Source organism: Cenococcum geophilum, assembly GCF_001692895.1.
Source record: "Cenococcum geophilum 1.58 unplaced genomic scaffold K441scaffold_6, whole genome shotgun sequence".
Lineage (NCBI taxonomy): Eukaryota > Fungi > Ascomycota > Dothideomycetes > Gloniales > Gloniaceae > Cenococcum > Cenococcum geophilum.
In genome coordinates this window covers 3808955-3820945 of record NW_027137564.1, presented here as the reverse complement: position 1 = coordinate 3820945, position 11991 = coordinate 3808955, and the positions used below count along the sequence as shown (strand labels likewise).

General features: G+C 48.6%; 5 protein-coding genes across 5 annotated transcripts; 3 read left to right on the top strand and 2 right to left on the bottom strand.

The window, feature by feature from the left end:
* Positions 1–449: 449 nt before the first annotated feature.
* Positions 450–1738, top strand: K441DRAFT_654189 (uncharacterized protein). The gene is made up of 3 exons (XM_067647655.1): positions 450–588; positions 647–740; positions 985–1738. Exons 1-3 carry the CDS (start codon positions 540–542, stop codon positions 1709–1711), a joined length of 870 nt encoding a protein of 289 aa, XP_067508309.1. The 5' UTR covers positions 450–539; the 3' UTR covers positions 1712–1738.
* Positions 1739–2312: 574 nt separating this feature from the next.
* K441DRAFT_654187 (oxidoreductase ucpA) lies at positions 2313–4132 on the top strand. Its single transcript, XM_067647654.1, has one exon. It carries the CDS (start codon positions 2746–2748, stop codon positions 3649–3651), a length of 906 nt encoding a protein of 301 aa, XP_067508308.1. The 5' UTR covers positions 2313–2745; the 3' UTR covers positions 3652–4132.
* On the bottom strand, positions 4024–5999 carry K441DRAFT_674343 (FAD/NAD(P)-binding domain-containing protein; the record flags this gene model as incomplete). Its single annotated transcript, XM_067650745.1, has 4 exons — positions 4024–4514; positions 4583–5247; positions 5296–5694; positions 5785–5999. The coding sequence occupies 4 exons, from the start codon at positions 5997–5999 to the stop codon at positions 4024–4026; spliced, it is 1770 nt and encodes a 589-aa protein (XP_067508307.1).
* A 1320-nt stretch (positions 6000–7319) lies between these two features.
* K441DRAFT_654184 (uncharacterized protein) lies at positions 7320–7970 on the bottom strand. The gene is made up of 2 exons (XM_067647653.1): positions 7874–7970; positions 7320–7817 (listed from the first exon to the last, which is right to left on the bottom strand). The coding sequence occupies exon 2, from the start codon at positions 7590–7592 to the stop codon at positions 7410–7412; it is 183 nt and encodes a 60-aa protein (XP_067508306.1). The 5' UTR covers positions 7593–7817; positions 7874–7970; the 3' UTR covers positions 7320–7409.
* Positions 7971–10948: 2978 nt separating this feature from the next.
* Positions 10949–11931, top strand: K441DRAFT_654183 (uncharacterized protein). The gene is made up of 2 exons (XM_067647652.1): positions 10949–11343; positions 11401–11931. The coding sequence occupies exons 1-2, from the start codon at positions 11155–11157 to the stop codon at positions 11632–11634; spliced, it is 423 nt and encodes a 140-aa protein (XP_067508305.1). The 5' UTR covers positions 10949–11154; the 3' UTR covers positions 11635–11931.
* The last annotated feature ends 60 nt before the right edge of the window (positions 11932–11991 follow it).

Here is an 11991-nt window from a genome sequence, read left to right as displayed (position 1 = left end):
ATATGACTTTTATATAGCATTTTAGCAAAAAGTGTCATTTTTAGCGTGACCTAGGCACGGACACTTTTGACGAGGTACTGTAACTCCTACTGTAAAAGATCGGTAACTCGCTTAGGACGCATCGCCTCCCACCAAAATTTGTATGAGGGGTAATTCTTTCGATTTTAACCACCACAATTAAAGTTATTATGGGCCGCCGCCCCCTAGATAAAGCTGTTTATAGAATTAGGATTCGTATTAAAGCTGGTAAGGCGGACCAGCTATTACGGAGGCTGTAAAGATAGCTAAGAAGATAATTTATAAGATGCGATTAAACTTTGGAATTGACCGCTCGGCTGAGCCGCACGTGACCTTAACAGCCCCCGTCCGGGCTTGCAAGGTTAAGGCTGCACCCCTTCAACCTTGATAAAGTCGCCAATGCATACTCCCTAGCTTAGCGCGGTCCGGAAGGCTGACGTTCATACTCCGGACGGACTTTGGACATCAAGATACAAATACAAACATCACCAAGACACGCGACACCTTGCACCTTCCACAACATGGCAACGAGTGCAACTGTGAGAAGACACCGCAGGTCGCTTGTTGATAGTATGCTCCTCGTATCTTTACCCTCTTGCGCTTTTCGCGAACTAATCCGAGCGCCTAGTATCGAAGCCTGATCCAAGCATACGGAAAGGCATACAAGAGGTGGAGAGAGAGCCTCGGAGCAGCGTTCGCATATCCGTCAATGATGGGCCCAAGTGAGTTGTTTCTCCACCTGTCTCGCCTGAAGTGGACATGGTCTTGGCAGCGTGACCGTTTCAAAATGCTCACAACTCCGTTATATTTTGAAACTTCACCGGGCATTACTTCTTTTTTTAGTCAGACGGACTCTGAGCATTATTCTCCCACATTGGGTATCTTCCGAAATTTTAAAATGGTGTTGCCTTCGTCTATCTCTTCGTAAGAAGCTTACCATTTCGCTCACCCTCACCATTTGCCCAGACTCGGCTATCTATCCATCATTGTCAGAGTGGGAGACGAGTCCGGAAGAACAGACTTTAGCGTGCACGAAGACCTCATCTGCAGCCGCTCTCGCTTCTTCGCAAACGCCATGCGTCATGACTGGAAAGAGTCCGAGGATCGCATCGTACCTCTACCCGACGACTTACCCTCCACCTTCGCCATCTACCGGACCTGGCTGTATTCCGGTCTTCTAGCCTCCAGAGGGTTTTCGATCACCGAAGAATGGGGAGTCCTCTGCAGCGCCTACATCCTGGGGGAGAAACTGCAAGATTCCGAGTTCAAGGACACGGTCATCGACGCCATGATCGAGAAGATCAACGGAGAGCCGATGTTCGAGTTCAACCCGGAGACGGTGGTCGAGATATTCGAGAACACGCCACCGCAATCCCATGCGCGGCGCTTGCTGGTCGACCTCTACATCTTCGCCGGCAAGTCTTCCTGGCTGAGTAAGGAGAAGAGGGAGTTTCTCCACGAGGACTTCTTATATGCCCTCTCGGTCCAATTCATGAAGTCCAAGGAAAAGCCGGTGGGTATAATAGCTCCGTATCATCATCAATCAACGTGTGCGTATCATGAGCATGGAGGCAAGCTACAGGGTCCTTGTTACAAGACGAAAAAGTTTCCCTGGAAGAGTACCGGGGATGAGTCGCCGAGATGGACCGCGGTTGATACGCCGCATTCAGATGTGGACAGTGATACCTTCTAGCTTGTTAAGGGTGTTCTGGGAGTGTCAGGATATTATCAGGGATTAGGCCAGTTTGGATATTGCAAAAGCAATGAAAGCGGTCATTTTGGGAAATGGTGTTTAGCAGTGTGTTTATCAATATTTTGGAGGCAACGTCTTCCTGCTCATATAGCTGGATTCCTCTTGCCGAAACCTCCCCCAGTGAGATCTGGGTCTAGCAATCTCATCAGTTTTGGGTATATGATATTGTGCCTAACAGTCTTCGTTCATTTCTGGATCCTCAGTGTGTCATCTTCCCCGACGTCCAAGCGTACAGATTCCAGGCCCTAGCCCTCTTTTACTGCTGCTATGTGTCACCCTGTGTTCACTCTTACAAGAATTTCTCCACATTAATTCTTGTTTCCAGCTTGATACCTAATCAGCTTCCTAGTTACTCATGCCTTCAAAAGGTAACTTAAATTCTATCTCGGCATGGTTCTCATTGACCTGGCCAAGGAGGGGTATGGCCCTAATTCAATTTCCTTCCATTCAGCACCTCTGCAAATCTAGCAGGAGCAATAACCTGTAACTTCAGATATGAAACTGGCTGAGTTCTCCAAAGTGATTTCTTTATTACTAAGCCCGCATTAAAGGCCTATCATGACCATGTAGTTCTAATTGGATCGGGGAAGCGAAAATAATGAGGATTACCAGACCACGTGCTCCTGCACTTGTGGAAAAAGACGCGCTTTGTTGGGAACATCTAGACGTTCGCTTCTACATCGCTTTGCTCGGTGTGAAATCCACTGGCCTCCTCCAGCCGAGAGAGATTTCACCGTCGTCTTCCTTTAGGCGTGCCATGTCCGGAGCTCTCGGGGCTAACATAATTCCGGAGTCCATCGTAGGCCTTGTGCCCAGGTGCCCAGGTAGTTAGTCGTCAATGTATGCGAGTAAGGCGGCATGACCTTGGAGCTTCCTCCGGCCCAGCCATTTCCTATCGAAGAGTTCTTGCTTCTTTCTTATTCAAACCAATCCCTCAAACATCTGGAGCCGGAGCACAGGAGCTGTAATTGAAAATGGCGTCTCTCATGCGAGGAGTTGCGTACATCACCGGGGCCGGGTCAGGTAAGCTCGCCCACAGCAACAATGAAGCTCAGAGGGAAGCTCGAGTTTTCCCTCTTCCCTTCCCAACCTCTCTCTTCCCTCCCGCACTCCTCACCAACACAACCGCTCTAGGAATTGGCCAATACACCGCCTACGCTTTCGCCCGCCAAGGCATCCGCTCCTTCGCGCTCCTCGACCGTAACCCGCTCACAACCACCGTCGCGCAGCTGAAAAAAGACTACCCGGACGTCGCCATCAAGACGATCGAAACCGACGTGACTTCCGAGCCCGCCGTGAACGACAGCATCGCGCAGACCGTCAGGGAATTCGGCCGCATCGACCACGCCGTCAACAACGCCGGCATCGGCGGCGCCATCAAGCCCACAGCGGACATCGACCTCGCCAACTTCGAGCGCGTCCTCGCCGTCAACACCAAAGGCGTGTGGCTGTGCCAGCGCGCGCAGATCCGCCAGATGCTGACGCAGCGCCCGCCGTCCGACTCGCCGCGCGCGTTCCGCGGCACGATCGTCAATACCGCGTCGATGTACGGCGTCGTGGCGCCGTCGTCCGCCACGCCCGCCACCGCGTACACGGCGTCGAAGCATGCGGTCATGGGCTTGACGAAGGCCGATGCGGTCGTCTATGCCCCGCAGGGTATCCGCATCAATGCTATCTGCCCGGGCTACGTCGCGACGCCGTTGCTTGGGGACTCAACGGCCGCGATGGAGATTATGAAGGGTGAATTGGCTAAGGTGCCGCTGGGTCGGTTGGCCTTGGTGGAGGAGATTGGCGACTGCATTGCGTTCTTGAGCTCGGAGGCGAGCAGTTTTATGGTGGGCGCCGGTTTGGTTGTGGATGGTGGGTTTACGTCGCAGTAGCTAGGAACCCGGTTGGGGGGTTGCGAACCGCCATAGCACCCCAGAATCTTCGCTTGGCAGCGCAACGCGATAAGCACGGATCTATTACTATAGAATTAAGTTACTCGGAGGAATAACAGCAGTGAACTTGCTAATCACAATCACCGCGTAGCACTAAAGCAATCCAGGAACCATTTTCATCTCGGGCAAAGCGCACTAGCATGTACATTGCTAAGCTCATATCCACCATGCCTCCGAAAATGTACAGGAAATTAACCTATGGAAAAGACTTCTTAAAAGCGCCGTCCAATGAAGTTGTATGAACAAGAAGAAAAGCTCCAGCTATCATCACACTTNCATGCTCTCCAATCGACCCGTACTGCCATCCAGTGCTTATATTCTAGGACCAATCGACTGATCCTCTTCCGCGTCACTCTTCCCGATAAAGTTGGTGCCCACATTCCGCGACATAGTGCCACTCCTGTTGATGATCTGCAGCTTCCTGCCCCTGCTCAACGGCTCATCGTCGTCCTTTTCTCGAATATAGAAGGCCCAGTCCGCCGTGGGATCCAGTTCGGTCTGACTGCGCCCGTTACCCAGCCAGGCGAACCTGTTGCCGTTGTACTTGACCTCCCAGTCATCCATGCGCACCTCCATCATCGCTTCGATGTAGTGCAGCGTTGACCCGGGCCATAGCGCCGTGACAGGCCCATCAGGACGTCCCTTGTACCAGGAGCGGCAGGGGTCGTTCCACACCGTGTTTTGCATAAATTGGTCTTTATGCGCGATGAAGTCGGCGATGGCTTCTTTCTTGGGGGAGAATTGGGAGATATTGTGGGTTTGGAAGCGGTCGATTAACTTCAGCATATAGTCAGCCTGGCATTCTACGGAGATATATGTTAGTATGCATGCATAGTAGGAAGATATGAGGACTGGGAAGAGAACGACTTACCGATAGCAGACAGCACTGGGCCGTTACCGATGGGACAGTTGGGACCAAGGAAGATGAGGTAGTTAGGGAATTCGGCGGCAGCAACACCAAGATAGGATTGCGCTTCCTCCTTCCATACATCCTGAAGGTTCTTGCCGTTCGGAGCAACGATAGGGAAGCGGGGCTTGAACGAGGTATCAAAGCCTGTGGCGCAGATCAAGATATCGACGGGGTACTCGTTGCCATTGTCACAAACACAGCCTCTCTCGGTAATGCGGGTGATTTCGCCGTAGACGACCTCGACATTTTCCTTGCCGAGCGCCTCGAGGTAACCCACGCCTGGTGTCAATCGTCGACAGCCGACGTGCCAGCTCGGGATCAGGTGCTCCTCGAGGTATGGGTTATGCAGCTTCTCTTGCATCTGCGACTTCATGTAGGCTTCGGTCTCATTGTTGGTGGTGGTTCCCTTGAGGAAAATACCGAATAGGCCGTTCAAACTGCGCTCGACGTTCCTTCGGTATTCAAGAAGCACGCCGGGTTTCGTTGCGAATTCAAAACGCTCTTGGTCGGAGAAGACGTGCTGCTCGAGACCTTGTACGGGCGACACCCATGTGGGCTCGCGGATGAAAGTGGTTACTTTGTCAACCTTGGGCTGGATGGTGGGGAGGACTTGGATACCGGAGGATCTGCTAGTGTGAGAGAGGTTTATCGCAGCGAGAGAAGTAAAGGCTTACCCATTCCCAATGAGGCCAACATGTCTGCCAGCGAGGTTGACATTGTCGTCCCAATTCGCGGTGTGGAGAAGAGTACCCTTGTACTTGTCCAGGTCAGGTATGGCTGGCCACCGCCAATTGTTCAGAACTCCAGAGGCATTGATCAAGACATCGCAGTGATCGGAGATTTCCTGGCTGCTCTGCAAGTCTTTGATGGTGACATTGTATCCACCTTTCTGGTGGTTCCAGTAGGCGCCGATGACTTGGCGCTGGACCTTGACATATTTGTGGAGGGCGTATTTCCGGGCGAAGTCATTGAAGTACTGGAAAATCTCCCTGCTGCTAGCATAGACAGCGGACCAGTCGAGCTTCGGCTCAAAGGACCAGGTGTAGTTGTGTGAAGGAACATCGCAGGCGCAGCTATTCCGCGCAGAGACATATTTTTCAAAGTTAGCTTGCTGCTTCTCCAAGCCAACCGTGACCACAGGATCAAAATGCCAACCACCTTACCCCGGATACCGATTTTCCCACCACGTCCCAGACACCTCTGGATTCTTCTCATAAACCGTCAAGCTGAAATTCGAAAAGTATCGCTGCAGTTTATATGCGAGCAGCAGCCCTGATGCACCTGCGCCGATACAGATAACTCGAACATGCCGCTTGGAGTGGATCGGTCCTTGCAGGCGACACCCCGCGTCCGTCGATGGAACAATGAAGTCGGCCATGATGAAAACAAAAAGGAATATGTGTATGCTTAACAAGGTGTATCAAAGAGCAGAAGTATCAGCAGGGTAGAAGACTGACGTTCCGTTATCTAGGCCTGCCTATATATCTAAGTGAAGAGCTTGGCCATTCATCGTAGAGCCAACGAGTCATGCCGCGGACTGTTTAGCGTCATGTTTTCCGGGAAATACATGATTCAAGATTCCCGAATTATGGAGTCCAGATTATTCATGCTAAGGGACCGAGGTTAAATATTTCCGCCTATATTCGAGGCAATACTACATTCAATATGGCCGGTATCCGCGTACGCTCGTCCAAACTGGTGACTTGCCACTTAATGATGGCTTTAACTCTTAATAGCCTGTCTCCCGCCCTATCCTCCGAGCATTGCAGCCGCACTTGTCCGGACCTGCCCGTACAAACTACGGACAGAAGATACTCGTATCCAAGAAGGATGTGGGAATATTTAAATCTCAGGCTACTCACTTCCCTCAAACCCAGGCCGCGCTCTCGGTCTCAAACCAAACCCCTTAGCATTTGCCGGCACTCATTATTTCGCAGTTCGACGCGGAAAACATTGCCGGCATACCTTCAGCCGAGCAAGATATCGGAACATTTTATTTGCTTCCGCATGCCGACGGAGTCGACGCTATGCTAAATACGATCCACAGCTTAGTTCGACTGCTGCGTCAATGATCGAAACCAAATACGTGATATTCCCACTAGTAGCATGGACAACCGAATCAGTAAACGGTATAAGGCGTTCGTAAGACTGGCTCTTGAATCTAAACATAGGTGGTTATCCCTTCCAACGTCAGCGTCCTACGAGAGGTGGCCCGTGCGCGAACACCGAGCGTATGGTCACGGAGCCTTGATTCCATTGATTCTATTGGCTAGCTCTTATTGATAACCGTAGGACGCATTTTGACGTTGAAAGGGATACACCGTTCCTGTCATGGTAATTAGTCGGAAAGCCAATCTCGGTTTCTCTTCATTAAGGCATCAAAACACGCTTCTCCATCAAAACCCGTCCGTGGATCATTCACTCAGATTCTCAAGGATCACTCTCTAAGACCACCCCCTTTCCTAAAGCTATCCAAGGGCTAAGATTGCATACGTTACCATAACATATCGCAGGATGTCTTTAAAACTTTATGAAATCAATGCGTATCTTAGCGAATCCAAATCTCACGTTAATAATCTGTAATTTAACTAGCGGTAACTGAAATATCCAGTGCTTTTATGAATATTCAATGCTTATCGATAAAGATTCCGTATTTTTCAACACAATAACATATTATTGAATTAAATATAAATTAAAGGGCGTTTAAATATCTATATTATTATTATTTGATCTTGATTAATGTCTGATGCGGTCCCAATTAAGGTCCATGCAGATGAATTCCGCTGAGTTAGGTACAAAAAACCTCCAAGGGCGAACGTGAGAGGTAATACAGCATGTACCCCTCTAGGTAGCACGCCCGTACTACATCAACGGGAGGAAAAATACCGTTAGGTCGCTGCTCTGAGACTCCTGTATGGGAGTGTCCTGATTGCTTATCTTGCCCTGTCTGCCGCTCGTACCATGCTTCCATTTAAATTGAGAATACCGTGAAATTGATGTTATCCTGCCCTTGCTCCCATTTGACTGCCCTATTTGTGTGTGTATACGCCTGAGATCCTCCCGCTTGCAGCATGATTTCCACCCCAAAGGAACAGCGGGACATGAAGAAAAAGATCTAGGTGCCTTATCCTAGGTCCCCAACCTAGGTCCCCTATTCCCTAAGGTATAGAGGAGAGCGGAATACCGCGCGGTACATCTATATTATTATTCAATAATATGTTATTATGGTGTTAAAGAATACTGGATCCTTACCGATAGGTATTGAATATTGATAAAAGCACTGGAAATATCCAGGAAACTCGATTTCTTATTCCAAAAATGCTTCACCTTTACCCACAAGCTGTATTTGGTATCCTGTGGACATTTTGGATGTCTCGATGCGGACCTAGACAAAAATAAACCCGACGGAAAGGTTTATATCGGACATGCATGTGCCATGCACATGCCACGGAAACCACCATGCCGAGACTCGCGACAAGCCTGTATTAAGGGCAGGGGCGAAAAGAACGATGGTAGAAAACTATCTAGGTATCGGTAGGTAGGCCCTCCCGTCAAGACTTGTGATAATTACTTACTACTGCACTAGTTGAATTTAATTGCAACCGTTGCAATATTGATTCAATCAATTCAATCAACTGAGCCCTCTGCTTACAAAGCTTTCGATTCAATCAATTCGAGGCGTCAATTGAATTGAATTGATTGATTGGCAAGCCTGAAGTCTTCTGGTATTTGAGTAAGTGATCCAAATTGCGGATGTGCAGTTGATATGGTGCAATATGATGCTTGGAAAATTCGTTAGAAACTATACGAGTTATGGAAAATGTAGCTGGGTCACTACATGGAGAGCTTCTGGCTTTGATAATTGTCTAGCGGTTAGGATTGGAGAATAAGAAAATGGAACGGAGAATTTCCTTATCATAAAAGCACCGTTAGAGTGTGGAGATGTTGAACGGACTCGTGTGTGGATTGACCCAGGTAGAAGATAGGTTTATATACACGATCCGAGATACCCTAGGTGAACAATGATCATGATCAGCGCTCGGTCGATAGGAGAGGAACTTATAAACGTATGACAAACTAGAAATAGGTCTAATTAAGCTAGAAAAGAGGCTCTGATTTTGTGGGCGCTGGAAACTCCCCGGGAATCTAGCATCTGATGTTTAGTCCGCAAGGAACACTCTCCTTCGAGATGTTTGACCATGCACGGTGTAGAACTGGCGGGATCGTGCTTCCCAGCTTGGCCAATGTAATTTGATGTGATGGTTTAACTTGAACAGTTTCTCTTTCCGTCATTCTGATGCCTGTCCAGAAATTCGAAGTAGCCGGATTGTGATGGCAACTCTTTCGAATGCTTGTGGCAGGAAGGTTAACGTAAGGTTACTTGTGGTGAGTTTTGATGTACACTTTGTCTGGCACAATTGATTCTCTGGTGAAATTATCGGTCAATCTAGAGGAGAGTCTAACAGTCTAAATAGATTTCTATCTTGCTGTTTCTTTCCTTTGCCTGGATCCCTCTAGCTCAGAGTGCTCGGCTACTAATGGAAAAAGCAAGCCACCCCTTCAACAGTTGACGGCGATTGTTTTGTCTATTTTCGGATCGGAACCTCTGATGCTTTGTGCTTTGCTTGACTAGGGGCAGGAGATGGTGAGATGTAAGGCTACCAGGCGCGGTTTCTCATCGAAGGCAACACCGCCTCAAGCGGCATCGTTGGGCGGTGCGACAACTCTAAAGATAACGATACGAAGGGGCCTTCGATAAACCAAAACGTCAGCTGAGACGACTGTAATGTTCATGTATAAAACCGTACCAGAGTATAGGCTGGGTAGGTAGAAGTCGGTGTGGGCGACGCTATGGCGTGAATTCGACTAAATTAAAAATATCTTGGACAAGAGGTTGAAAAGTACGCTTGAAGCGTAGTAGAAGTAGTGGAGTGCACGCAAGTATACCTATCTTGAGCTCTACGATGAATCATGACATGCACTCGCGCGTGGCTATCGAAATTCCTGCCAGAGCCTTCTTCCTGGGTTTGGTTCCTTGAAACACTAAACAAGGCGTTCAGTCATCTTAGCCACAAATGCAGTTCACTACGCGTTGAGTAGGACTCTGTGAGTGGACTGTTGAATACGCTTGTTGAGATCTTGTCATACTACTGCCGACTGTCAGAAAATATATCCGCTTCTAAGGCTGGACCGGAAGTGCGAATTAGAATCGGTACTACTATATGAATCTATCATATTGGACATCGGTGGGTAGAACCATACTTAAAAAAAATCCAGATTCCCAAGGAACATTCTTCTACCTCAGAAGATTGGATATGATGAACCCTGCGATACTATGTTCTATGCGACTTTTCTTAGTCTAGGCTTGACCGCTGCTCTGAAACGGCTCCTATTTTTGTTCGATATTCGTTAGTGCTTATGTTTCTCTTGTACCTTTGGTGTGTTTTCGCAGGCTTCTGTCGTCTGTTTCGTGCTCTTACTTGACCGCAGCAGCTGGTCGGCTAGGCATCTCACAAATTTTGAAACGTGTTAGGCGTGAGCGTTTGTTTCTAGCTTGACGATTTCAGCCCCTGGCTGAAAACACAACGAATACGGCATTCTACTGTCCTAATTTGGTAAATTTAGCGTAATTGTGACACTCTCGCCTTTGTGAAAAGGTTCGGGGAAGGCGATGAATATTTGTGGGGCTTTCACTGAATGATTTGATAGTCGGTCATGTTAAAAACCTGACTTGAGCGAAAGCAAAGAAGCACCCTGGGCCTGATTGTCGGTGGATCGTAAGAAGCCGGTGGCCTTGTTGGATCGCGGCTGTGCCTCTTGGTAGTCGAGTCAGCTATTGTCGGAGGCGGGATAATTCTGATCAGCTGCATTTGACGATAGCACTGAAATATTGGCACCGGGATTTGGAAGAGGTTCAACATGGAATGCTGTAAGAATGTTAGATTAAAATTGTGGACAGAGAGGGGGCATTTCGCAGTTGACAACTGGTAGTATGTACTATGTACTGCCGAAGTGCAACAGATCAGAGCACGAATTGAGAAGCTTGGATCAAGGAGGAAGTCGACTTGGCTTAACGGAGATGGCGGAGCCGTAAGATCTCCTGCATCACGAATCAACGTCCGATCAGTTCCTTACCAACGACAGTAAAGTCGTATTGGGGACCCGTCGGCCGTCGGACGGGAAGGGCTGTGAAGTCGCCCGCTAACGACCTTTGGCAACTGTCATGTCGTGCTCTGTAAGGGCAGCAGATCTAAGCCCCTTAGTCTCTTCCAGGCGAAGCTGAAGACCTCTAATCCGTTTACGAACGTCACATTTACATGTTTGATTCGGCAACTCGGAAACTGAAAATAGATGTCAAGCATTTTGGGGTTACAGCCTGGACCGGGCATAAAACACATATATCAGTAGAGAAGTTGCTCCCTTTGAAGTCTACTAAAGGCATTCAACTTCGACATCAATCATCCTCTTTTCATCAGGCCACTATCGTTTTATTTCACTTCCTTTGCTTAATTCATAATCAATAATAATTTAATATGGCTACCACAAGCGTCGCAACCCCAATTCCTGCAGGTCTTTCTGTCACAAACGTCCTTGCAGCCCTCCACAACCATGACTTGATGATCAAGACGCTCTGCCCAGCTCTCATTGCCTATGAGTTCGAGGCCGGAAATCCAGCTACGTCCGCAGTGTACTCGGTCACAGATAGGAAACCTAGGGGCCAAGTAAGTAGCTGTGTCCAAAACGGTAATGCATACAACAGTGTCTAATCAAACCAATAGACTACATATAAGCTTACTCTCACAAACACGTATGATGGGGTCAACAGCCTCGTCAACGCAAGACCTCCAGTTGGTGTTCTTACCATCGCCGGAAGGTGGCGCGTCGTGGATGGTACGCTACGGGAGGACATTGAGATTGATGGCAACTTCATGATGAAGAAGATGGCCAAAGGAAATGTCGAGAAAACACACCCAGCGCAGCACTCGATGCTACTTCAGCAGGCAAAAGCTTGAACTCAAATCTGGAAAATTTGCAGTCGGTAAAGGCTAATGACTTATGCTTCGGAGTAATTGGGGGTAATGATTAGCAGGCGGATTGCACTATTGGCTCCCTGCACAGAAAAGGTAGATCAGTGTCATGAGCGGAATCAAGCCCAGCAACAGGATCAAGATTAGGATCAGAGTATAGAAAGGCCCATCCACGCCTGTCCTCAGGCTGTAAATAATAATAAATGACTTAATTATAACCAATGGTAGTACAGTACTAACGGTTGTGCTACTTCCCCTGCAGACAGGTACGACAGGGGCACACTTGCTTGTAACTGAATTTTTAACGAGGTGCCTGCATGGTGGGGTAATACGCGTTGAGGA

Excerpts from the sequence above, each read along its gene's own strand:
- K441DRAFT_654183 (XM_067647652.1), top strand. The coding sequence starts at position 11,155 with ATGGCTACCACAAGCGTCGCAACCCCAATTCCTGCAGGTCTTTCTGTC. Across the intron at positions 11,344-11,400 it reads ATAGGAAACCTAGGGGCCAA|ACTACATATAAGCTTACTCT; the intron begins GTAAGTAGCTGT and ends TCAAACCAATAG.
- K441DRAFT_654189 (XM_067647655.1), top strand. The coding sequence starts at position 540 with ATGGCAACGAGTGCAACTGTGAGAAGACACCGCAGGTCGCTTGTTGAT. Across the intron at positions 589-646 it reads CCGCAGGTCGCTTGTTGATA|TATCGAAGCCTGATCCAAGC; the intron begins GTATGCTCCTCG and ends CCGAGCGCCTAG. Across the intron at positions 741-984 it reads TCCGTCAATGATGGGCCCAA|ACTCGGCTATCTATCCATCA; the intron begins GTGAGTTGTTTC and ends CCATTTGCCCAG.
- K441DRAFT_654184 (XM_067647653.1), bottom strand. The coding sequence starts at position 7,592 with ATGGAAGCATGGTACGAGCGGCAGACAGGGCAAGATAAGCAATCAGGA.
- K441DRAFT_654187 (XM_067647654.1), top strand. The coding sequence starts at position 2,746 with ATGGCGTCTCTCATGCGAGGAGTTGCGTACATCACCGGGGCCGGGTCA.